This window comes from Camelus dromedarius, chromosome 5, assembly GCF_036321535.1.
Source record: "Camelus dromedarius isolate mCamDro1 chromosome 5, mCamDro1.pat, whole genome shotgun sequence".
NCBI classification, from domain to species: domain Eukaryota; kingdom Metazoa; phylum Chordata; class Mammalia; order Artiodactyla; family Camelidae; genus Camelus; species Camelus dromedarius.
Genome location: NC_087440.1, coordinates 89,385,402 through 89,410,732, shown reverse-complemented (window position 1 = coordinate 89,410,732; position 25,331 = coordinate 89,385,402). Strand labels below are relative to the sequence as shown.

The following is a 25,331-nucleotide window of genomic DNA, read 5'->3' as shown; positions in this document are numbered from 1 at the left end:
CCGCCCCCACAACAAAGACTTCTCCAGTCCAAAACGTCAGTGTGCTGAGGTTGAGAAACCTCTCTGTACAGCCTTGCAAATGAATGAGCCACAGCTACCCTCATCAACACAATAATGAACAACTCAAAAGCTTGTTGCCAAAGAACACATGAAGTATAATGCCTTTTAAACAAAGTTCAAAAGCATGCAAAATTAAGCAGTGTATTACAAGGGGGGAAATATGGCGCAGTGAAGGCACAGGAGTAAACAACACAAGATTCAGAATCGGGCTTACCCTGGGGTCGGGTGAGCTGGCCACGTGACCGGGAGGGGCTCCAGGGGCCGGGGAAAGTGGTGATTCCCTAAGCTGGGCAGTGGGGTTCCAAGCACCTGCTGCATTGGTTTGTTGTGACAGGAAATCGTTCATAAGAAGAATAAGGTTTTTAAGTGCACTGAGGAGAGAGCTGGTCCTGCAAAGAGCTCCCCTGACTCAGTTTCCCTGTGATTGAGCATCCTTCGCTGCCTGGCTCTGAGGGGCAATGGTCAGAGGGGATGCCAGCAGCTTGAGGGGAAGGAAGGTGTTTCAGTAGCTCCAGGTGGGAAGGGAGAGACAGGGAGAGGTGCAGAGGCTGATCCCCTCCCCTCTCCCCTTCTTGGTCCCTGAAGGGACCTTTCTCCTACCTCTTATACTGGTGGCCCCAGCTTCAGTGCAGTTTCCCCACCTAAAAGTATGAGGGTTGAGACACTTTATCTCTGAACTCCACGTTCCTGATGCTGCGCTGTCCCAAAAGGAAGCTGGTGGCAGCCCAGGGCCCTATCTGGCATCCTTTGCAGCTGATGTGACAGGGGCAAGCGTAAGCTTTCTGGACAGCCCTTGATCCAATGTACCTCAGGGTTTGCCTCTGGAAAATGGGTGCAAATGTCTTTATGATCCAGAAGATGGAGGGAACTTGCAGGGAAGGGAGTGACAGTGCATCTCTCCAATTCTCCAGAGTTGGGTAAAAGCCCGGCTAGGTGATCCCGTGGGATGAGAAAACTGTGGCTCAGAGAGGGTAAGGGACTGGTCTAAGGCCACCCAGCAAGTCAGCGGCAGCAAAGCCATGAAACTGAGCTAACAACATGCAGTGATGTGTCAGCAGGAAGAGCTGGGAGGCTCCGATCCCGGTGGTGCATCCAGAGGCCTGGGGTGTCCCTCTGGCTCGTGGAAGGCTGGCAGCAGGAGGATGCTGGGTGGTGGGCATGGTCCTGGTGCAGCACAGGCCCCCACACTACAGAACCAGAGCCACAGTGAAAGGGACGTCACAGAGCAGTTGGGGTGCAGGAGGCAGCAGTCTATGGGGTAAGGTGCACTCTTGGGCTCAGATGGTCCTGAGTTTGAATCTCAGCTCATTTGCTTGCTAGCTTGTGACCTTGGACAAGTGACTTAACCTGCGAGCCTCAGTTTCCCCCTTTGTAAAATGGGGATGGAGGCTCCTAACTCAGGGGACGGCAGCAAGGACTCGATGAGACAATCCCTGAAAAGCCCTAGCACGTGCTGGGTAGACAGGTAGAGAATGCTTGACCACCACCACCCTTTGTTAACACTGATCACAGCTGCTTTTCCATGGGCCCTGATTTCTCGATGCATCACAGCCTTTCAACTGTGCATGGTGACTTCCTTTGTTCAGCTCCCCACCATCAGAGGTGGGGTGCAGGGAATAAATCTCAGAGCCTAGCCCCAGGCCTGGTCAAGCTGCCACCATCTTGCTGACCTGCAGAAATACTCAGCCACCACAGAGACCTCCACTGGCCACACCAGAGTCCTTGAGCATCCGTCAGCCTCTGAACACCGGCCGTGAGTTCGCACTCAGTGATCTGAGCTTCATGGAGACAAACAAGCAAGCCAACAGGAATCCATGTTAAACCCTAGAAGGGCTGATGACACCGTCGTTATGATCATCACATTAGGGCTGGTTTAGGATCCCTAGAGCACACCGGGTACCGGGTAAGTGGTCGGAGGTGGTGGTTATTATTACTGTTGTTGTTGCTGCTGTTAACTGTCAGAGCCCCGGGGAAGGGGCCACACTTCCCATGTGGCTTCTCCCCACTGCTCTCTGACTCTCCCGTAGGTTCCAGCAATAAGGCTTGGCACTGTCTACACACACCCCCTCACCCTTGCTTACCTCTGAGCCTTGGCTTTGCTGTTTCCTCCATCTGGGTTATCCCAACCATCTCCTTTCCCATCTACAATCTGATAAATTACTACTCATTCTTCCAGATGCACTCAGAGGTCACCTCCTCTGGGAAGCTGCTCCCAGTGCACCAGGATGCTCCCAGGACAATGCATTCTGTTCCTACTTTCTGTGGTACTTACCACAGTGCATTCGCAATGCCTATGTGATTGCACATATACATGCATTTATGCATACTTATCTACTTATGTTTGTTTGTTCAGGAAATCAATGAATGAAAGTGACCTTGGGCAAGTCACTTTCCTTCCCAGGGCTCAGTTTTCTCATCTTCAAAATGAGGGGCTCAGACCCAATTGGTCAAGTGCTGAAGGATCACTCATTCATTCAGTAAAAAGCAAATGGTGCCTGCTCTGGGGTCTGTGCTTAGGGCCCCAGCCAAAGAGGAGATAAGGAAGCCCCTTCCCCTCCCAGTGGGGAGACAGTCTGCTTAGCTCCAGTGCGCTCGTCCCATTCCTCAGGTTCACAGATCCTGCGGTCTGGAATTATTTTGTCTACTATGTATTAGTGTCCTGGCTCTCACCCTATTTGGCTCTCAAAAACATTTGTGTAGTTTTAAAGGGACACACACAGCCCTGGAGATTCTGAAAGGAAAAAATGGGAGTGTGGTAGTGCATCTTTATTTTCTAAAAGCTCAGCAACTACTTTTACTGGGCAACTGGGAATCTGGAGATCTACGATTTGGTTTTGCTTATTTCAAAACAAAGCAGAGTTTGTTATGATCATGAGCTAAGAAAGCAAAGACACTTGAATTTCGGGGGTCGTGGCTCAGGGTACAGGGTCTGATGGACCGTGAGTGTTCTAGAGGGCTTGGCACTTCTTGCTGGGCCCTGGCTTGGATGGTCCCTCTTGCCTCAGGACCCTGTTCCAGCTTGGCCTCTCTCAACCTCCTGACATCTGTCCTGTTCTGTCCCAGTCTTTCCAGCCATGGTGCGGAGAGCCAAGACTCTCCCTTGGACCACCCACCCAGTAGACTCATCTCTAGTATTTTGTCTTTGCTGCACCAGGGGGATGTTAGGGATGCTCTCATGAGTCTTGGCGAGGGGCACTCTTGGTCCCACAGTCTGTAGATGATGCAAGCAAACTCCATCTAGGTGGAGGCTTTGTTTTTCTCTTGGAAAGTTCAGCTGAAGCTGCCAGTCCTGGAGGATCAGGGGACTGAGTGAGATGCAGGCCACGGGAACCACCTGGGGCCATGCATGAATTGGAGGGGGTTCCCACAAGCAGTTTTAACCATCTCAGTGACTTTCCTAGTGAGTCCATGTACCCTATGCTCACCCCTCACTCTCCCAGGAGCAGCTCCCTGCACAGGCTTTGTTCTGGGGAGAGCCTCCAGGGAGCAATTTAATCTGGTTGGCATTTTGGGGTAAGAAGGACCTGTAGCCTTCCCAAGTGGGAACTGGAACACTTTTCTTTCTCAAACCCAAACTTGGATGCACTGGGCTGGGCCCTCAAAGCACAGAGCCCCAGTGGGCAGGATGACACTCTCCACCCAGGATCCAGAAGCTGACCCTCAGCTACCCTGGGGCTTGACTTTCAAAGCTATGCCCCTCCGGGTCATCCTCTCCCCACCACCCTTCTCTGAACATCTATATGGAGAGACGGGCGGGGGTGGGGTGGAGAATGAGGTACTGAATCTGAAACTCTGTGTCCCCCCTACCCTACCCTTTCTCCACATATGGGCCAGAGGGTGCCTCTTAAAAGGCAAATCAGGTCACATTGTGTTCTACTAACCCCCCACTGCTTTCCCAGCTGCCTTAGAATCATGGATGATCTGGCCCCTCTGACTTCATCTCTGACTCCTCTTCCCAGGCCCTCTCCCAGCCCCACTGGCCCTCCTTGAATAGACCACTAATAGGCCAACCCTAGAGCCACTGCACTAGCTGCTCCCTTCACCTGGGGTGCCCTTCCCTCTTATCTTTGTCCTTCTTGTCACTCAGATATCAGCTTAGACACACCTCCTCAGAGGTCCTCCCTGACCACGGGATCTAAAGTAACTGATAATCACTTTCTGTGACAGCAGCTTGTCTTAATCCCCTGCACAGCACTTACTAGTCTCACGGTTATCTAGTTTGTTTATTATCTTCTCTCCTTCTTCCCAACAGAGTGCATTCTTCCCAGAGGGCCGTGGTCTCTGCTGTTGTCCCCCTACAGAATCCCCCAGTGGGCTAGAACAGGCCTTGCTTAGAGTAGGTGCTGTACACAGTTGTCGAATGAATGGTTGAGCAACTGTAAATGGGGACATCAGCTGCTGCGCGGGCGCGCGCTCAAGGCCGTGGCGCTCATGGTCGAGTGCGCGGGTTTTATCTCGCTGCGGGTCTCAGGGGAGGGACGCCCCCCTCCGCCTGGCTGACAGCAGACGCGCCGTAAATGCGCTTCAGGGACGCTAGGATAACGAGATGGACTCACAGGCTGTGGGAAGACTTGGGTGCCGGGCGAAGGCCAGGCTGCGGGTGGAGGGCTTTTTGCTGCCAACTCGGCGCTCCCCCCCGAGTTAAGACCTCGGCGTTAAGACCCCAGTAAGACCTTCTTCCACCCTCCCACTAGTCTCCACATTGCGAATCACAGATTCTCCCCGGAATTCCGGGACGAGAGGTCGGGTTGGCTGGGGAAACGGTGTGTGTTCCCAGCTTCTTCGCCCCCTCAGGGCAGGGAAGAGGGTACGGACCGCGCTCTGGGACGGTTGGCGAGGCCCTGTACCGCCCCGGTGCGCAGACGCGGGAGCCACAGCCCTGGGCTGGAGTGGAAACGCAGCAACCTCTGCGCGCTCCGGCAAGGGACGGGGGTGGAGATGCGGGCGGAGGAGCCGAGGGCAGGGAAGGGGACAAAGAGCTGCTCCGCCGCCGGGGAGAGCGACCCCCCCGTCAGAGTCCTATTGTCCGTCGTATCTCAGACTAAGCTGGACTCTGGTGCCCCCGGGAGGGAGAAGGGGAGCTGTCCTCCTAATCGTGGGTATTTGTTTATTTGGGGCGGGGGGAGGCGGGTGGGGGCACGCGGGCCCGGGAAGGGGCTGGACGCCCGTTTCCGTGCGTCTCCTTTAAGGGAAGCCCTGCCCTACCTTTCGCACCGTCGCCCTCCTCGCAGCCGTACCTGCATTTTAAAAGCACCCTATAGCCCTGGGATTGGCCGAGGCCGCGTCCTCCGGGCGCAGAAACTTGAACTGCCGGGAGGGGGGTTTGGCAGCCCGGCGGTGGACTGTACCATCTCCGCGGCGTCCCCCGCATGCGCCCCACCCCTCCCACACACCCCCAGAGAGACCCAATCGGACGGGCGATGGGGCGGGACCTCGGCTTGAGCTCGTCTCTGGCAGGGCGCCGGGCGGGCGGGCGCAAGGCACGGGGGGAGGTGGACGCGCCTCCGCCCACCGCTCGCTCCCTCCGGAGGCGGGGCCGGGCCGCGGCGCCCCGCCCCTCTCCTCCCGGAGTGGGCGGGGCGGCTAGGGCTCCAGAGCTGGGCCGGGGGCGGGCCTCCGCCTGCTTCGCTTGTGCCCGGAGAGCTCCCGGCACGGCGGCCGCCGACGCAGCAGCGGTCCCAGTTTGCCGAGCCTCGAGACGCGCGTGTTCCCGGGCGGACCGGGCGGGCGCTGCGTGAGGGCGCGCGAGGCGGCGCGGGGCGGGCCGCAGACGCCCCCAGCCGCCCCCCGCCCGCTCGCGGACCGGCCCAGCGCAGCCCCGGCACGGGGAGCGCCGGCCGGGCGAGGGCGCGGGCGATGCCGCGGTGACGGCCCCGCCATGGCTAAGCCCCCGGCGGCGGCGGCGGCGGCGGCGGCGGCGGCGGCGTCGGAGGAGCTGAGCCAGGTGCCGGACGAGGAGCTGCTGCGCTGGAGTAAGGAGGAGCTGGCGCGGCGGCTGCGGCGTGCGGAGGGCGAGAAGGTGGGCCTCATGCTGGAGCACGGCGGCCTGATGCGCGACGTGAACCGGCGGCTGCAGCAGCACCTGCTGGAGATCCGCGGCCTCAAGGACGTGAACCAGCGGCTGCAGGACGACAACCAGGAGCTGCGCGAGCTCTGCTGCTTCCTCGACGACGACCGGCAGAAGGGGCGCAAGCTGGCGCGCGAGTGGCAGCGCTTCGGACGCCACGCGGCCGGCGCCGTGTGGCACGAGGTGGCCCGCTCGCAGCAGAAGCTGCGCGAGCTCGAGGCGCGCCAGGAGGCCCTGCTGCGCGAGAACCTGGAGCTCAAGGAGCTGGTGTTGCTGCTGGACGAGGAGCGCGCGGCGCTGGCGGGGGGCGCGGGCGGCGCCGGCGGCGCAGGCGGCGGCGCCGGCTCCCGCAGTTCTATCGACAGCCAGGCCAGCCTGAGCGGGCCACTGGCCGGCGGCACGGCAGGCGCGGGGACCCGCGACGTGGGCGACGGCAGCAGCACGTCGAGCGCCGGCAGTGGCGGCAGCCCGGACCACCACCACCACGTCCCGCCCCCGCTGCTGCCCCCGGGCCCGCACAAGGCCCCCGACGGCAAGGCCGTCGCCACGCGCAGGTCCCTGGACGACCTGTCGGCGCCACCGCACCACCGAAGCATCCCCAACGGCCTGCACGGTAAGGACGCCACCCTCCGGGCAGCGCGGCACCGGCCGGGCAGCATGGGTCCTCAGCCCACAGCTCCTTCCCCCGTCGGCGGTCGCCACTCCATACCTCTCCTCCAGCTGGCATCCGGATTATGGGTTGGGAGATTCCAAGCCCACCCGCAGTGGGGTTTTGGGTTGTGATTCTCGGGGAGCTGGAGGCGTGTTCCTGTCCTGCTCCGAATCGGCAGCGGCCCGAGACCTGCCAGACCCCAGAAAAGTTTCTCTCCTGCAGAGTCACCAGTATTAGAGTCTAGCACTGTAGGGGTGGCTGGAGGCACCACACCCCTGCCTGGAAATCCTTGTCGGGGAACGGGAAGTTTTTAATGGGAAGAAAATGAAAGGCCCTTTGAACGAAAGTGAAATTTGCCCTCTTATTTGGAGCAACAGGCAGCCCCAGCCTGAGCAGTGTTCACCTGTGTGCCGGGGCTGCAGTTCCACCTGGGCTTCTCCGTGCTGCCTGAAGGCTGGGAAGGAACACAGGCAGCCCGGCCAGAGGACCAGGGGGTCAGCACCTTCCTGGTTTGCTACTAGTCCTGCACTTGACTCAGGCTCCAGGGACCTTTCTAAACTGAGGCTCTAAGACTTTCCAGAGGACTCTGCTTGCAGCGGGTCCTGGCTTTTTGTCTCTGTGTGCCTCAGTTTCCTTATCTGTAGAATGGAAACGATGATCCCTACCTCCCGGATATGAGGTGGCGATAAATCCTCTGAAGGGATTTGTAAGTTACCTTACAGGAAGTGCCACAGTCGTGGAGAGCCAGGGTGTGGGTGGGAGGACCTTTGGCCTCAGGAAAGCTCAGCTACTGCCTTGCACACCCGTGTGAAGGTGGGGCCCAGGGCCCCAGGGCCCCATCCCCAGCCCTCTGGTCAGTGGCTCTCCTTGCTCCTGCTTCTCTCCTGCTTCTCTCCTGCTTCCCTGTCCTTCCACATTTTTGGCAGCTTGGCTCCTACTTTGGGTGGCAATTGCTGCTGCCTGAACTATTTGCCTGAAGGTGGAGATTAAACAGCCCTTTCTGGTTCTCTTTAAAGGCCTTTCTAGTTCATAGAAAATGAGTCTAGGCCTTAAATGACTGTTTTCCCCCAGAGTGACACAGCCTGGGGGTGGTGGGGATGGGACGCTCTCTCTTTGGTTTGATGGCCAAGTGGCCTCTGCAGGTGCCTTGTGTTGGGGGCTGGGGTGGGAACTGGACCCGGGGTGGTGGGATGCCAGCCTAGCACAGTTTTTCCTTTATTTACCTTCCCAGCCTACAAGTTCAGGACAGGCCTGGGTGTAGGGGGATATTTTGTTACTGATTAGCAATCTAAGGCTACAACTTGGGTTTCTCTTTGTAACTCTGTATCCGTGCCACCTCCCACCCCTGGTTCCTTAAGGCCAGTGGGAGTGGTTCAAAGTTAGATGGTTTAATTGGTTAAGGTTGCCCGTCTGGGGCATGAGGGATCCCAGTCCCAGCCTTTCTGTCCTCACCTTCTAGGGGGCCTTGGGAGGGTCAGATTTCTGGGCCTCAGTTTCCTTAGGTGCAGGACGAAACGGGGGATTGCTGCAGTCCTGTCTGTGGCTAGGAAATGAAATGTTTTCAGCTGCGTCATCAATGACACTTGGCGAGTGTGGTTCTCTGCAGGGCACTGAAGTGCTGGAGTGTCAGAGCACACCTGCAGAGAAGTTCTGTCATGTTTTGGACAAGGAGACGAGGCCCCGGCCTGGCTCAGGTTTTCGCTACCGCAGTGAACAATGCAGGAGTGGAGGATGGGGCTTCACCTGAGTTGTCCACCCCACCAAGGGGTGGGTGAGGTGGAGCTGTAGGATTCCCTGCAGAATCCATGCTCCCCCAAGTCCCATGCACACTTGAAATGGGACTGCTGCAGATTTTGTGGTGGCAAAGCTTTGTTTTGGGGTGAAATAAAAATTCAGCATTGTTATCACAAATTTCAGTTATCGGTGGGATTGCTTGTCATTTAGTTTTGTCTCTTAAAGTCATATGTGGCCTTGAGGTGTTCCCAACAATATGAGTAGAATGCCTGGAATCAAGGAAAGGCCCTTCTCTTAGAAACCACTTTTCTGTACTTGCACCTATAGTTTTTTTTTTCTTTTTAATTGAAATATAATCAGTTACAGTGTGTCAATTTCTGGTGTACAGCATAATGTCCCAGTCTGTGTGTGTGTGTGTGTGTGTGTGTGTGTGTGTATTCGTTTTCATATTCGTTTGCACCTGTAGTTTTCAGCTGAGTGGAGAGTGAACTGGAGATGAGAAAGATAACAAGCCTCACCCTGCGTGGTGGCAGATGTGGAGTCCGATACCAGGCTTGTGCCTTCGGTCCTTGCTCTTAGCTCATCCTCACTGGGACCCTGGGAGGCAGTGTTAGCCCTAGTTTACAGCCAAGCAAGTGGAGGCTCAGAGAGGTTCTGAGCATTTCCTGGGAAAGCAACGCTGGTGGGAACATCGCCTGGGTGGGGCTCCCAGGGGTCCTCTACCACTCAGGCTGTGGGCTGGCTTGCATCTCTGGCCTGTTGTCATTTTGGCCGATAATATTAATCAGCAGACACCAGTGACTCCCTATTCTTGATTCCTGACCCAGGTTTGCCCTCCTTCTGGCATCCTGTGAAGTGTCACTTCCTTATCAGTGGCCACTGAGCAGATGGTTGATAACCCCATTACCCAAAGGGCTCAGGCTGTCTCGTGTTTGAATCTCCACTCTTCCTCTTCTCTTGGGCAAATTACTTCACTTCCTCGAGCCTCTCTCTGCTCTTCTGTAAAGTGGCCCCCTTATCCATGCGAGGTCGAGGGAGGCCAGCATCTGCACACAGTCAGCCTCTCCTGTGGTCATTCATATTTTTTCCAGGGCTCCTCATGAGAAAAGAGAGAGACCCATTTAGGGGTTTGCCAAACAGACATCGGTGTTCTCTTTGAAACTGTTTGCTGTTTAGACAGCTTGCTTGAATGTTTGCCACTGAGCTGGTGCCTGCACCTGCTGATGGGCCGGGGAGCAGTGGTCCTGGAGCCTGCTCTTGGAAGCTGCAGGGTGCCCACAGCCCTCCTGGGTGCCCTAACGGGCCTAAGTGGCTGTGGTGGGAGGTGGCCCATCTGTATTCAAGGCCATCCCTGGCTGGGGCGGGCCTGTGCCTGGCGGGCTTGTGAATGCACATGCAAGCAGGCCTTTCTCCAGGCTCTGCTGTGAGGGCTGGGCTGGACTGACTAAAATCTGGACTAGAATGCTCTTTGCTCTAATCCAGTGGGGCAAACTAAGGCAGGCAAACCTCAAACACCAGAAAGTCAGGTTTGACACTTTAAACTGATGCGATTTTCAAACAGTATAGTATTTTCAACAATTTCTCCCACCCCTCCCCCATCCTGTGCACCCCACCTTTATTCTCCCTACCTCGTGTTCACATCCGTCCCAGTCCCCCCATCACACCATGTGGCCCACCAACCTTTAGCTAGCCTAAGAAACCAGGGCCTCCAGCAGCCTTTGTATGGGCCCCGTTTGGTTTTAAAAGTTTGGATTAAAAACTTGAGCCTCTCAAAATAAGATGGGTTTGTTCTCTTGCTTGTGTTTTTGTTGGTTTAAGGAAGAAGGGAGCAAGGGTGGTCTGGGCCTTTAAGAAAAGTCAGAGCCTCTGGCCCTGAATAGGTCCTTTATGAGGGCCCCAACTCTGTAGCTCCAGGGCAGGACGCTAATAAGGCGGCTTTTCCTAAACCCAGCCAGGCCTGGGGACAAAGGTCAGTGAAGACAATGGGTTGGGTTGGGTAAGACTTTCCCTCTCCCTCCCCAACCTGACTCTGACCATCCATCACCCTCCTTGGGGTGCCGAGCCCCCAGGGTCACACACCAAAGGGAGCTGCCTGGTCCCCCAAGGAGCTCACATGGGAGGGCCACAGTGTGCCCCACACTCCACCTGTTACTGCCGAGCCTCCCAGTTCCCACTCCATTCTGTTCAGGGCTCCCAAATGGTCTTGCATCCTAGATGGGGAAACAGAGGGGTGGAGAGGTGTGGTGACTTGCTCCCAGTCCTCAGGCCTGGTTGGGGGCCCTGGGATCAGTCTCCATCTCCTGTGTGAGAGTCTGGGCCTCCTGTCCCTCTGGGCTGGGACAGTCAGGCTCTGTCGGGCTGGGAGAGACTCCCACCGGAGGCCCCATCGGCAGTGGAAGGCTGCGTGGAGCTTGGTCCCTGTGATCAGTAGATGGACCCAGGCAGAGTGGGAGGCAGCTCAGGGGGCAGCATCTGTGTAGCAAAGGTGTGACACCTTTTCTGTTACTCAGGAAGCCTGACCCTGAGCCTCCATCATGCTGTCCTGTTTCCCTGCATGAAGCCCACGGCTCCTGGAGATCCGTGGACGGGGAAAGCGCAGGCCTCCTTGCGCACAGAATCCCCCTCACTTCTTGTTTCTTCATTCATTTGCTTCCCTGCTGGGCTGGCTTTTTTCTGCTATCTTGGCCCAGATCCCTCACCTGTGGCCTGGCCTCTGAGTTCTTAGGATGCAAACTTAGTTCCATATCGTTCCCAGAGCAGCGCGATTAGCAAGGAAATTCTTTTTTGCTCATAATCTGTGTTTTGCATCGTGGTAATTTTCTGTGTCATGTTTGTCAGTGTCATCAGCACAAGGAACTGGAAGCCTGGGACCCGGCTGAGTTCCAGAACCTCTGTGGGCCTCAGTTTTATCATCTGCCAAGTGGGAAGCCATTGCCCACCTTTGGGTTGAGGGAGGAGGGAGCATAGCTTTCACCTGACACACTGACACCTCTGCCCAGCTAGAGCATCAGTGCTGGTGTGCCAGCTAGGGCTCCGGCTCCAGGTCAGAGAGACCTGGGAGAACCCTGGCCTTGCCACCTTCTGTGTGGGGTGACAGCTTACTGAGCCTCTAAGCCTCAGTTGCCTCACCTGTGTCCTGAGCATCCTACTACTCTGGTCCTGGAGCTAGGCCTTAAAGGGTCGGTTCAGTGACCTTCCACTGTCAGCTGGACCCCTGCCGACTTGCCTCCTAGGGGTGGGGAAGGGGGACCCCCTGACTCATGCTCGTGAGGGGACCCTCATGCCTGCCCCATGTCAGAGTCAGATAAGTCCTTGTCTAGTTGAATGGAAGGGGCCGGTGTCCTGGCAGAAGCCATAGAAGGTCTGCAGGTGGGTCTGGACTGTGGGGGCCGAGAGCCCAGGGCCTGCGAGGTGTCCTCATGGGACACGAGGCTTAGAAGCCTCCTCCTGTGAACAGAAAGATCCAGGATATTGAGGCAGAAGAAAAGCTTTGGGGCTGGGGAGCTGCTGCTAGGTGGGGAGCTGCTGCTAGATGTCAGCTCAGGAGGTTCAGTGCTGTGTACAGCCCCCCAGGGCAGAGCCCCAAAGTCCCAGTAATTCGGACTTCAGCCCCCACAGACAAGAATGGTCCATGCCTTTAGAGGTGGGGAGCTCCCCGTTAGGGGAGGTGTGCAAGCACAGGGCATTCCTGAATCCACTGCAAGGGGACACCCAGGCAGCTTGGGAATCTGGTTGTGTGAGCAGAGAGCATCGAGTAGAGGCCAGCGGGTGGGGCTGGGTTGTTGAGAGAATTCGCCCTTCAAGCAGGAAGGAAAACAATGGCAGATGTTTATTGAGTGGTTACTCAGTCCGTGTGCTGAGAGTGTCGCACGGTGATTCATGTAGCCTGGCTTGGGGAGGGGCGGTTCTGGGGTCTGCCATGATATGGGCTGGGCTGGGGGCAGCAGGGAAGGAGGTTTGGGGCCCCTGGGGTGGCAGCAGCAGTGACAGTAGTCACAGGAGAGAACCTTTTCTGCAGGTTCTCAGACCAGGTGGGTCTGCCCCAGGGATCAGGCAGTCAGTCCTACGCTACTGGGAGGCTCAGATAGGGCAGCACCTGCGGGCAACACGCTCTCTCTGTAGCCTCACTCTGTACCTGCCCGCAAGAGTTACCCCCGTGGTTGCTCTGCCCTGGGTATCCTGGGTGCCCAGGATCTGTGCAGGGAGTGCTCTGAGATGGCAGAGCTGGGCAGCTGGCAGTTCCCATCTCCCTGGAGTGAGAGGACAAGGGGACCCCAGTGGCTTCCCCAAAGCCTTAACAACAGAGAAACAAACTTGTCTGCTAAAGGAATGTGATGCTCCTTTGATCACGATAAGGCAGGAATGGTCCCCCTCTTCCCAGGCACCCAGAGCCGCTAACTGTCACACAGTCCCTTCTTGCTGTCCTCTGTTGCCACAGGCTGGCGGGGGCAGGTGGGTGGATGGTTAGAGGGCAGGGCTGGTAATGGGTCCCCTGGTGATGGATGCCTGCTCTTGAACAAGTCACTGTCAGTCTCCAGCTCTCTAGGGAGCAGGGCAGAAAGATTAGGAGTTTTATTGATCCATCTGTAAATGCTCTTGGGATCACCCTGTATATGATTAAACAGAGGTGTGGAGCATCATTTAACTAAAGCAGAGGCTGAGGGCCCTAGAGAGTAGCTGAGAGTCTGTTTCCTTTTCCTCCTTCCTGCTCCACCATTGGCCAGGGGCCTTCGTCATTTGTTATTTCCTGAATTCAAAGATGGGCTTTCCCCTCTTCTGTTGCAATGTGGGACGCATCTTGGAATCAGCCTGTGCGTTTACTGCAGGGTCTTCCCCTCCCTCACTCTGGAAAAGCAGTTAAGTACATGGGGCATCTGTGACTGATGGGATCTTAGAGAGGAGGAAATGCCATGCCTAGGAAAGCCGGAAACCCCGGAACAAACTGCACGGAGCCCGAGAGGCACTCGGAGGAGACTTGGAAGGGAAGGGGACCCGCCCCAGGCTTGGCCACACCGGTGCTGATACCCACTGGGATCCCTGTTTCTGCTGAGAAAAAGGCTCAGGGCCGCGAGGCAAGTCACATCAGGTCACGTGGGGGTGGGGCGGGGCTGTCCACGTGATGCTGGAGCCTCAGCCTGCCTGCGCCCCCTTCTCCCCGTGTGTCTATTCATCATGCCCCTTTCACTCTCAGGGGCGCCCTGGTTTGGCTCCCAATCTCTTCAGGTGTGCTGGGAGCTCAGCGGAGGGGGTGGCCGAAGTTGGGAACTGAGGTGGGCCTGGGAGGCGGAGCAGGTTAGCACAAGCCGGAGAGAGCAGGGACGAGGCCAGGCGTGGCAGAAGGAAGAGCTGGAGGCAGGCACGTCTGGTTCAGCGGGGTGACGGGGGACGGGGGGGGGACGCCGGGGCAGGAGGGATCTGCGGTGCTCTTCCCGCTGCGCCTGTGCCCCCCGCGCCCCCGAAGCCCTTGGTCTGGGCTTTTCTAGCGGTGGGTAGTTCCAGCCGTGACCTTCTCTGAGGGCTTTCCACAGCTGTCTGTGGGGTGCACTCAGAAACTGGTACTTTCACGTAGCCCGTCCCCTCCCCTTCCCTGGCTACCCACGTGGTACGCGGGGGCTCATCTGCTGGGCTGGAGAGTGGGCCCGTCAGCTGGTATGTTCCCACGTCTGGTGCTTTGGGGGCATAGCTGTGTCCCCTAGGACTGTTCTGTGATTTGGACAACACAGACAGAACTGGCAGCTTTAGCCCAATCGTAATCTGACCTTACCGCCTCTCCAGGCCCATGTGCAAAATAGGAGGCTTGGGTGGGCCATGCCGAGGGTGCCAGAGACCCTCGCATCCTCTGGCCCCTTGACTCAGAGTTCCTGCAGTTGGCAGAGGCACAAGGACAGGGCCACCTGCCCTGTGCACCCCACCTCTGGTCATCCCATTGAGGCTAGGTCTCTCACCCTGTGGTTGGTCCTCAGCTGAGGCAGGTCTGGGAACTGAGCATCTGGTGGCGGAGGTGCTGTGGCTGTTGTGACACACAGGCACTGCTCTGTCCAGCACTGATGGAGGCCGAGTCCTCAGCCTCACCGGCCTGTCCTTGTGCAGGGCTGCAGCGAGGGCCCTGGCGGAATTACCTGCCTCTGCCATCTGATCGCCTCCTGCAGGACCGGGGAGCGGGCTGGGTAGTAGAGGAGAGCGCTGGGCTCCGCTCCCCTGCTGTGGGGTTTGTCTGGGAGGCCACCTGATCTAGATTTTTGCCATTTGCCATCCTGTCTCTCCCCACATGCACAAGCTTCCTCGGGGCAGGGTTCAGTGAGGAATGGGCAGCCTAGAGGCGCAGGACGGGGTCTCCCTCTTGTTTGAAACCCAGCTGTGGTCAGGCCGCTTTGGCCACCTGCCTTTCTGTTTTCCTTTGTCCCATTTGGCACCAAATGGCCTTTCGCTACTTAAAAAAAAAAAAAATCAAACCTCCCCCCATCCCCTGGGGTGGTGACAAACACATCCCGCTGCCCCTCCCCCAACTTCCCTGTTTCCTTTGAACAATTATTAAAACCTACACGGGTGCTTTTATCAGATATCCCAGCTAGATATCACCAGATAAAAATGCCAGTGCCTGGACGGGCCCCAGAGAGGGTCCTGGAGGCTCCAGCAGTTGTGGAAGTTGCCCAGGGGTTTTGAGCAGCCGGAGCCACTGTGGGAGGCTCGGGGAGGGAAACTTCTGGGCCTGCGGGGCCGCCGCCTGAGCTGGAGATGGCCCATCAGCAGGTCAGCTGGAGGCGAGGACGCCGCCCTGCACTGGGGCAGCGCAGAGCCTGGCCGGCCAGGGCGAGGAGGCTGGTGTCAGTTCTCGTTAGCCACGAGGGAGAAACATGCCCATTAGTATTGTCCTCCCCCCAACCTTTGCCGCGTGGATGCCCAGGGAGCTGGCTTTGGTTTGCCTGGCGGGGCTGCCAGACAGCAGTGGAAAGCTGGGCTTGAACCCAGCCTTGAACCCCCTGAGCACCCACCCCAGCTCTGGACACACCCGGCTCGCTCCCCCAGCTCCCCGCCCCCAGGGAGCTGGAACAGACTGCCAGGCATTGGCCTGGAGACACCGCCTTTGCCACCCCCCTTGTGGGGGCACTGGGCTGCCCCCGACGGGGGAGGGGGTGCTTTTTAGGCTGCAGTCAAGGGGACAGATGCAGGCAGGGCCAGTGGCACCTAGAGGGCAGCTAGGGAGAAGAGTCGACCCATTTCCAAAAATAGCCCATCCACTGTCAGGGGAAGCATCTCTTTGTCTTCCCAAATCTGTCTTTTCCGTTGGCTCCTGGGTTGTAAGGCAAGAAGGAGGCATGCTCTTGTCTTGGAATCAGAGGCTCCGGGAGCTGTCCCCCAAGCCACCCCCCACAAGGGCCCGATTGTGTGCTGGCCCTGAATGCGCCCGCCTGTCACAGAGTGCACAGCACCGGCTCCTGTCCCTAATGAGCCCGCTCTGGGAGTGGCCCTTTGTGGCGGCTTCCGGCCACGCTGCCTGTGCCAGGGCTCTCAGAAGTCTCGATTTCCCGGCTGCTTCACATCTCTCGGAGCTGATGGGACAATGGGAGGCTCCCGCCCTGCCCTTTCTCCTTTTTTTCTGTGTTTTCTGTATTTTCTGGAATGCACACATCACTTTTATACGGGACAGAAAATTAAACACCGAGTTTCTCCCTCTTTCAGAGACTTCTGTCCTGGCTGGGAGGGCTCCCTGCTCCCCTTTCCTCTTCCCACCCCTCCTGTGGGACCTCCCTCCACCATTGTCCCTCTCCTCTTGTTCCTTTCGGGTCTTTCCTGGCTCCTTCTCCTGCAAACAGGCTCATGTTTCCTAGTCCAGAGCAGTAAACAAAATCTTCACCCTTCTGTCTTCCTGCTCCCTCCCTTCACCCCTGAATTCTCCAAGGAGCACCAGGGGCCCAGCCCACCCATTACTTCTTGGTCCCTGGCAGTCCCAGACCCTGGGAAAGGCAGCCCCGGCTTGGTCCAGTGGCCTCTTCTCGTCCTGACCTCTCGCTGGTGTTTGATGCCCATTCTGGGCTTGCCTTCTAGAACAGGGCCGTGTGCTGGTCACCTCTGACTTCCCGAAGGGCAGCTCCTGGCTCCCTCTCTGGCCGCCTCCTGGTTGTGGTGCGAAGCTTCTCTCCTGCGCTAAGCCCCTAGTCTTTCTCTACCTCTTGCTTCTGGCCTTGAAGCCCAGATGTCCAGCGTCCTACTGTGCCTCTGAGTTTGGGCCCCTTTGTTTCACCTACACTCCTGTGCCCACTGCCTGATGGGTGGTGACCCCGCTTCAGGCAGCTGTTTAAATTCTACTTAATTAGGATTAAGTAATATGGACGTGAGCGTTTCATTTTTTGCGCTGCACTTAGCCCCTCCTCCTTGCAGGTGCTTCGCACCTTGTTGACAGTGCATCTCCGCATCTGTGCCATTCCAGGGACTATTCTAGGGACTTCCGTGGCAGTGCTGATCTAGACAACTCCTTGCTGGGCTGTGTACTTGCACTTGTGCACTGGAGGAAGCTCTCTGTCTGAGCAGTGTCAGGGACTCTGCCCCTCCCTGCTAGCCTCTGACCCCGTGTTCTGCTTGCTGCAGCAGCACACAGCAGGCCCTTAGGGCTTCTGCTTGCAGGAGTTGCCCTTCCCTGCCTCCCGCACCCACTGAAATCCCACCCTTCCTTTGAAGCTGAGGTCTGCCCTTGGGGATGGACAGCTACAGGATGTGTGACCAGCAGCCCTCATCCACGTCCATTTGATGTCCGCAGCAGTCTCCATCCAGACCCTTGCCCTGCAGCCAAGGATGCCACTTCCACTGGTAGCCATGGTGGATTCACATGTACGTGTAGGAGACCCAAGCCCGAGAGGCCACAAGGCTCCGGGTGGCTCCAGAGGTCTCCCCCGTAGAGTCCAGCCCCCTGCTCCCAGCCACCAGCTCCTTATCCTCAAAATGAGGCCAAGAGGCTGGCAGGATCGGAAAACAAAGGAAATGGCTGTTAAAACGATGGGGGTGAGGTAGGGTAGGGTTGCAGGGGAAGGGACACAGGCCTTCCCCTCCCTCTCTTCCCTCCCCTCCCGATGGGAGCATCCTGGAGAGGCTGCAGACCTGCCCTGGCTGGTTACCAGCTCTGTGCATGGGCCCCTCCTACCCTCCGGGCCATTGGTTCTCCACGGCAGTAGCTGTGATGGGCAGCGGGCAGTCTCGCGTCTCGGGGTGAAATGAGCTGCTTGGGTCCAGCTGCGGGCCATTGCTCCAGCCAGTCCCTGGTGGATGAGACCATTACGCACCACACCTGGGGCTCCGGCCCTGGGCTCAGCCCCGCTGCTCACTGCCCACCATGTGCCCTTGCTGTTGAGCCCACTTCTGGGGGTGTGTGTGTTGTGGGTGGGTGGGTGCAGCCAGGGCAACCCGTGAGATCCCAGAAAGATGGCTCCCCCAGGCCTTTCCCCTCCCCTCTGGTGAGGACCTGGGGGAGGCGCTGGCTTGGCCTGGGATGAGGTGCTGATGTTCGGACTTCCCTGGGGGCCAGGCAGGTCCCAGGAGAGGCCCCTTCTGAGTCATCTTACACTGGAAATGCAGTGACAGTGTTGATGGTGGTGGGAGCCGTGGTGGGTGGGGGGTGGGATCCTTGATGTCAGCTCCCTGGCGGTCTCCCAAACCCCTGCTATCTTCTACCACCCCCCCATCTCCTGAGGACATTTCTTGGCCTGTGGCCAAGGGTTTCCTTCGAGCCTTCTTTCACCCCCACCTGCAGCTCTCTGCAGCCCTAACCTGTGGGAATTCCTCTCCCAAGTGTGGCAGGAGGCCCTGGGGTTGCTCCCTGCCCTCCCTCCAAGGTCCCTGACCTGGAGGGTGGTCCCCAGCCCAGGGCTGTTTTCATCTTACCTCTGCCCCTGCAGAGTCCTTAATCCCTTTCCACCAGTTAAGACCTTGTTCCTGTGAGTGCCGGCCTGATTATGGGCAACGTAACCCCCTCCCGAATATGTGGGGCCGAAACCTTGTGGGAAATTCTGGATGAAAAGACCCCTTGTTTTTGGTGAAACCTGAACTGTTGAGCAGGAAAGTGGTAGGGCTGGAGGCGGGGGTGCGACCTTCCAAGCCAGCCCTTCTGCCCTCTGAAAATGCCGCACAGGCAGGCTCACTGCGGCACCTCCTGGCCTGGGCCTTCGCTTTGGGGCTTGTGACAGGAGGGAGACCCCTGGGCCAGCTCAGCCCCCTTTGGCCCCTCGGCAGTCCCTGCTGCCTTCAAGGTCAGCTGTGCCCTGCTCTGTGCTGACCGTCAGTGACACACACTCAGCAGGCCCCTAGATGCGGGCAGGACAGGCTCCGGGGAGCCCTGGACCCCCAGCATGACTGTGCACTGGTGCAGTTTCTCAGAGGTGGAGGGTGGTCTGTGGTCCAGGAAAGACCGAGAACCACAGTGGGAGGGGCAGTGAAGTCCCTCCCGGACGTCTTTAAAAAATAGAAATAAATGAGCTTAATGTGTGCTCCTGGCCAGGAGGCCCCACGCAGGACACAGGGTGGAAGCTAAAGGCCTCCTCCTCGCCGACCCGGAGCCTGGACACGGACAGTCTTGTGTGAGCCTGTGGTCCGGCAGGTCTGCGTCGAGCCTGGCCTCCCGCCCGCCCTGCGCTCCCCTCTCAGAACTCACACCTCTAGCTCCTCTTCCCGGAGACTGTGCTCACGGGACAGTTTTAGGGTTGGCCAGGTGTTTCCGTGCACATCTTTGCTTCCTGGAGTCTTCTCGGCATGTCATTTCCTTTCTGCCTTGTCTTTCCGGGACCTCACTGACCCGGCTGTGAGCTGAGGCTGTTGGACCAGGTCTGTGGGGCTCAGAGACCCTGGAGGGACTCGGAAACGTTCCGGATGCTGGGTTGTCCCCCGGCATCAGCCTTGCCCTGGTGGCCATTCCTGGCCTGGCCGCCTCTCCCCTCATGGCCGAACCAGTGCCCTTGGGGCTTTTATTCTGTGTGATGTTCTCCCTCGCTGGGACTTTCAGAATCCTTGATGGTGTGGCCCAGTTTCCAACCTCAGGCCCTCACCTTCCAAGTGCTTGCCCAGGTGGGGAAGGATCTGACCTGGAATCAGAAAATGGTGGCCAGGAGGGATTGCTTGCTGCCCTCCCCCTACCCCACCTACCTACCAAGACTTGGCTTTCCAAGCACCCCCCTCAACCCCCGGCTCACGTGCCAGCTCCCCATGACTGTGGGCACAGCAGCCTTTCCAGCAGGAGCAGAATGAAAATGGGAAAATCTTGTAATTTTCTTCTTTTGAGTTACAACCTTGGTCCTCCCTGCTTCTATGCACCCGACCTCCAGTGACTTTTGAATAGCTCTCTGGGCTCCCTTTTCTCTGGCTGAACATGTATGCATTGGTGCCTCATTTGCCTTAATGAAAATGGCAGGTTTAGGGCACTGGGGGAGGCCTGGGGGAGAGGGGAAGGCGGTTTGCGCATTGGACTGATGGGCCCGCGCCCGGCCGATGACTTTGACACTGAGAAGTGTTGATTGACTCACACATTGCTGGAGTTCTCAGCCTCCTGGATGCCAGTGGGGCTGGGTAACTTTCCAGGGAAAGGGGAGTCCTGTATCCAGCTGAGAGGGCCTGTCTCCCAGTGTCATCCCCACTGGCCCCTCCGTGGTTTGCTGATTGGCGCCTTGAAGATGCAGGAAGGATGGTCCCAAGGGAGAATTTGGTCTAGGAGGCCTCAGGGGGTGTTCAGAAGGGGGCTTTGGGTAAGGGGTGGACAGGGCAGCTGGGGGGATGGAAGATACCCTGGACTGGGTTTGTCACATCCCCCTTGAGGACAGGGAGGGCGATGTGGCTTTGTTCACTTGAGTGGCAGGCGTTTCTGAGACTGCCTATGGTGTGGGTGCGAGTGGGCTGGAGTGACCGATCGACGCCGTGTCCTATTTCTACACCTGGGAATGAGCCTGAGGGGAGGTGGGGATGGGCAGGGGGACCCTCAGGTGCACCTGCTGTGCTGTGACCACCTGCCACACAGTGCTGTGCACTTCATGTGCCCAGCCCTTGGCCCTGTGTCCGTCCACTCAGGATCTTCTGCTGGTCCAGCTTGGCAGGGGAGCCCCTTAGGCAGGGGAGCGGTGAGTGACAGTCTGATCTTGTTGAGACCCCTCCCCCTCCTCCTCATCTCCCATCCCCCAGCTCTGATTTGTCACTGGGGAAGTGGACCCTTAGATTAAGGATCTCGAAAGGCCATTTCATAGGAGGCTGCAATAAAGCCACATATGCCATTCTCGATTTATTTTTTCTCTCTAATAAATAAGGAAACCAACATCCCTCAGAGGCCTTGAATGAGACTTAGTTCTGATTGTTAGCGCCAGGCACCGATGCTGTTTCCGATCATGATTCATAGAGGATGAGGGGAGAGAAGGTCCTGGAAGGGAGAGGGACCGATGGCAGTGGGGTTGTCGGGGCCGAGGGAGTCCTGCTCTGAGCCACAGGACCACCCCTGAAGCAGGTGGCTGCGTTGGATAACGTGCCCTCCTGTCCTTACTGCTGCCCTTAGAGTTTGGCCCTTTAATACCCCGGGTGGCGTGAGGTGTCCAGCAGACCAGGAGGGGAATTTGTGGGGAAGGGGAAGGTCCCAGTGGGAGGTGTCCAGACTTTAAGGCCCAGAGATGGGCAGGGCTAGGGGCCCTCAGGGGACCCTCACAAATGAGGCCTGAGGAGGGGGTCCAGGATCCAGGACAGGGTGGGGCTGGAACCAGGCCCTTGACCCTCCTCCAGGGCTCTACAGGAAACTCACCCACCCACCCACCCACATGTACAAACACACAAACAGAAGCCAATTCAGAGAGACACCAAACCCCATCTGTCTCCTGAGCAGGGCAGGCAGGGTTTAGCCTGTGGGGAGGGACACAGTGGTCAGTAGGCCCCAGGGGCCCGGGTCCCATCTGCCACTGCCACCCCTTACAGCTGGTGACACTCCACTAGAGACAGCACAGCATGAAGTAGAGAAGACCACCAAAACCCCCACTCTGCCCCCAGTATACAGGCAGGAAACTGGGGCACAGGAGTGGGGGGAGGGGATCTGTGAAATCCCACGGGCTTGGGAACCACATTTCCTCATCTGTTCCACGGGACCCAACTAACACCCCTCCCCACATCCCGGCCCCAGCAGCCCCGAGGACTCCGTCTCCTGAAGGCCCTTAATGATAAATGCACACATTTTTGAAAGCAAGCTCTTTAATGAGGCATCATTTCCAGATGCCAACTCATCACTCGCTTGCTCACAAGCATCTCTTGTTTGAGCTACTCGGAATGTGGAGAGAAATGGTGATGGGCCGGCAAGGCACCCCCAGTCCTGGTCCCCCAGCCCTGGGCCCCTCCTGGCTGCTGCCCCCTCCCCACTGCTGCCAGTCCAGGTCCCCAAATGATGCCAGGCAGCCTCAGGGCTGGTGCACCACAGCTAAGCCCTGCAGCCACAGGCAAACCTCCAGAGCTCAAGGGGGTCCCTGCCTTTCTGACCCAGGGAGCTGCTTGCTCCTGTGCCTTGGAGTCACATTGCGTCATCATTTCCATGAGGTCTGGGCACCACCCAAGGCAGATGGGGTGACCTGGAAAGTCCTGCCTAGGGTGGGATGCTGAGTGGCTCTGTAAGGGGGAGAAAGGAGGCCCCTGGGTGGCAGGCCCCTGTCCCTGTGCCCTGAGCATGGCCACCTCCCAGCCTCCAGCCCAGAAAGGCTAAGCAGCCCAAGGTCCACTGGAGAAAGGGGCAGAGCTGGCACTGGCTCTGGGGCCCGCATCCCGAGCCACGACCCTGCACCGCCTCTCTGTGCACAAGCTGTATCTTTCCCGCCAGTACAGTTTCTTCTAAAACAGCTACCTGTTTATTGTGGAAAATTTAGAAAAATAATCGCTTGGGACCCAGCACCCTGACGGCCTTTGTGTAGCAGCGGTGATGGTCTGTCATCGGTGCGTTTTCTCACTTCCCCGCGGGAGGACTGGCTTTTGGGATGGGTGAGTTAAGGGGACTGTCAGGGACGCTCTAGTTCTGAGTGAGGTTTTTCTCCTCTCTGTGGGCAGTGGGGCAGTTGGTGGACTTGAACGTTGTGCATCAGTAGGCACTTGTTCTGGAATTTCTTGGCTCCAAACCCCGCAGGATTTACTTTTATGCATCATGCCCCATGTTACAGATTTCTCCCCAGGTGTTGCCTCTGCCTTTGGGTTAATCTGGAGACGCTCAGCTCCCCCTTGCCAGCCTGAGCTCAGCCTTCCTGATTTATCCTGGGATCCCCTGACATGAGTTCCGGGGGTAGGGGGCTAGGACGTCTGCTGATGTGTGACCCCCACTGGGGGTGGGGAGCCAGGCGGCCCCTTCTTTGTCTGCGCTCCGTAGGAGGGAGTGTGTGCTGGGGAGTAGGGGCCAGGAGCTCCAGATGTTCCTGACATACATCGTGCCCTGCAGGGGATGGGGGACGCCCCTCCAGCTGCCACTTCACTTGATCCTGTCTCACCTGGTCCTTTGAGGCCACAGACTCCAACCCTCCGTGGTTTATCTTAGTGGAGACACAGAGTATTGCCCGCCCCTAAATAATCCACTGCTCATTGTGTGCTCATTGTGGAATGCTTGGAAGATACTGGGAGGTTCAAAATTGAAATCTGAAAAGCACCTATAATCTTACCCTCTGGAGAGAACAGATATTAACATTTTGTTCCATTCCTGGAGGAGGAAATGCTGGGTCGAGAGGGAGGTCTGTACACACCCTCTGTTAACTTTTCATTTTGAAATAATTATGGAGCCGCGAGAAGTTGTTACACTAGTACGGGGGGCTCCCGGCACCCTTTCCCCATCTAATCCCGGTGGCAACATCCAACATGGGGCAGGGCATTGCTGAAACTGGGACAGTGACCTCACAGTGACCAGACCTCAGACCCTAACTCAGGGGGTACCTGTCTTTCCATGCTCCCGTTCCTGTGTGTGTGGAGAGTTTCATGAGATCTAGCCACATGTACAGAGTTGTTATACACATTTTTAAAATAAATTTCACTGTTTAGAATTGTTTTTAGATTTAGAAAATCATTGAGAAGACAGCAGAGAGTTCCCATAAACCCCGCGCTCAGTTCCCTTGTTGCTAACTTCCTACACTGGTGTTTGTGTTAATGAGCCAATATTGGTACATGTGTGTTAACTAGAGTCCACAATTCCAGGTTGCCTTAGCCGTTACCTAATGTCTTCCTTCTGTTCGGGATCCTGTCTAAGACACTTTTTTTTTTTTTTAATGGAGGTGCTGGGGATTGAACCCAGGGACCTTGTGCATGCTAAGCAGGCACTCCACCACTGAACTACACCCTCCCCCACTAAGACGTGCATTTTGAAAGGGACTTTGCCACAATGTATTCCTCCAGTTTGTAATCCTGCCTCTTCTCCCATGTTAAGAATATCTTATCAAAGCATCACTGACTGGTTTTTTTGGGGGGTGTGGGGGTGGTAATTAGGTTTATTTCTTTATTTGTTAAATGGAGGTACTGGGAACTGAACCCAGGACCCCATGCACGATAAGCAGGTACTGTACCACTGAGCTGCACCCTCGCCCCATCCCTGACTGTTCTTACACGTCACTTTGAATGGCCCTCTGCTCGCCCCATTGTGTGGGCGTCCCCACGAGGACCTTCAGAAGGAGCGCTTCGCTCCCTCTTGGCTTCTTTGGTCATGTCAGTGCCCCCCTCGCAGGGTGGTCCAAGGGGCGGGCCTGGCATCCCTTTCTTGTGATGCGGGGCAGATCTGGAGCCACATAGGCATCTCCAGGCCCCCGGGTCTCCAGACTGAACGTGGTCACACAGGAAGGCAGCGGGTGGCAATGGGATGGTGCCGAGTGGAGGAAGAGCTGGGGCCGGCTCTGTCCGCCGCAGCCCTGTGATCCTGGATGAGTCCCGCCACCTGCGTATGACCACACAGCCCAACGATTGCCTGGGTTAGAGTAGCTACTCGCATCCGGGGCCGTTTCTGCAGGGTCGTTGGCTCCCACCCGCTCTACGGCCTTTCCAGGCAAGGCTGTGAGCAGCAGTCTGGCCGACAGGATGTTTCTCCACAAGCCCATTGAGAAATCCCTCTGAAAATCCTCCTTTGGCCCTGGGTGCGGGCAGGCGAGAGAATTGAGGACAATGGGGACCATGAAACAAAAGACAATTGTTGCGCTGTCCCGGCAGGGTCAGTGGATGCCCTGGGCCAGGGCAGGCTGACCATCAGCAGGTCCCTGGATTTCTGCCCACCACAGGGGTGGCCACGGGGGTGGGGGGTCAGGCCAAGCCCCAGGCCTGGGGCACCACACTGCATCCTGCAGAGCTCGGAGTTTAACTTCAGGGGTGCGTGCTTTGCAGGAGGTCCAGACACCCAGTGGGTCTGCATGGCTTGGTGTGGTGTCCTCTGTGTCCTGTTTTCAGGGATCTGTCCCTCGACCTTGCCCAGGTCTTCGCTCTGTTGAGCACAAGATTTATGAAGAAATGGTGCCACTGTGAGTGTGGGTCTCTGATCTCCAGGCATGGGGTGCTCCTGCCCGGCTCCGTCCAGTCCTGGTGCTGGGATTTCCACCCCCCGCCCCCAGCACCCAGCTCTGCTCCAGTGTTCCTGGAGCCAGCCTCCCGGGTGGCCTCCTTGCTTCCAGGGTCTCCACCTCCAGCCCTCACTCTGCCCTTCCAGAATGTTCTTCCTGAAACACAGTCCCCACCTTGTGCCCAGCCCGCAGGGACCGTAAGCCTTAACATCAAGTTCAGTCTCCTGGGACCGGATGGAGGTACCCTGTGAACTGCCCCTGACTCCTTTTCCATGCCCCTCTCCCATCTCTTCCAGAAGCTTCTGTGTCCCCA

At 57.5% G+C, this 25,331-nt stretch overlaps 1 protein-coding gene across 1 annotated transcript in view; it reads left to right on the top strand.

Annotated features, from left to right (window-relative positions):
• Nucleotides 1-5,938: 5,938 nt before the first annotated feature.
• Nucleotides 5,939-25,331, top strand: part of CCDC85C (coiled-coil domain containing 85C) — a 77,767-nt gene continuing 58,374 nt past the window's right edge. Inside the window, exon 1 of the mRNA XM_031452803.2 lies at nt 5,939-6,740. Coding sequence (XP_031308663.2) covers nt 5,939-6,740 — 802 coding nt within the window. The remainder of the gene's footprint in view (nt 6,741-25,331) is intronic.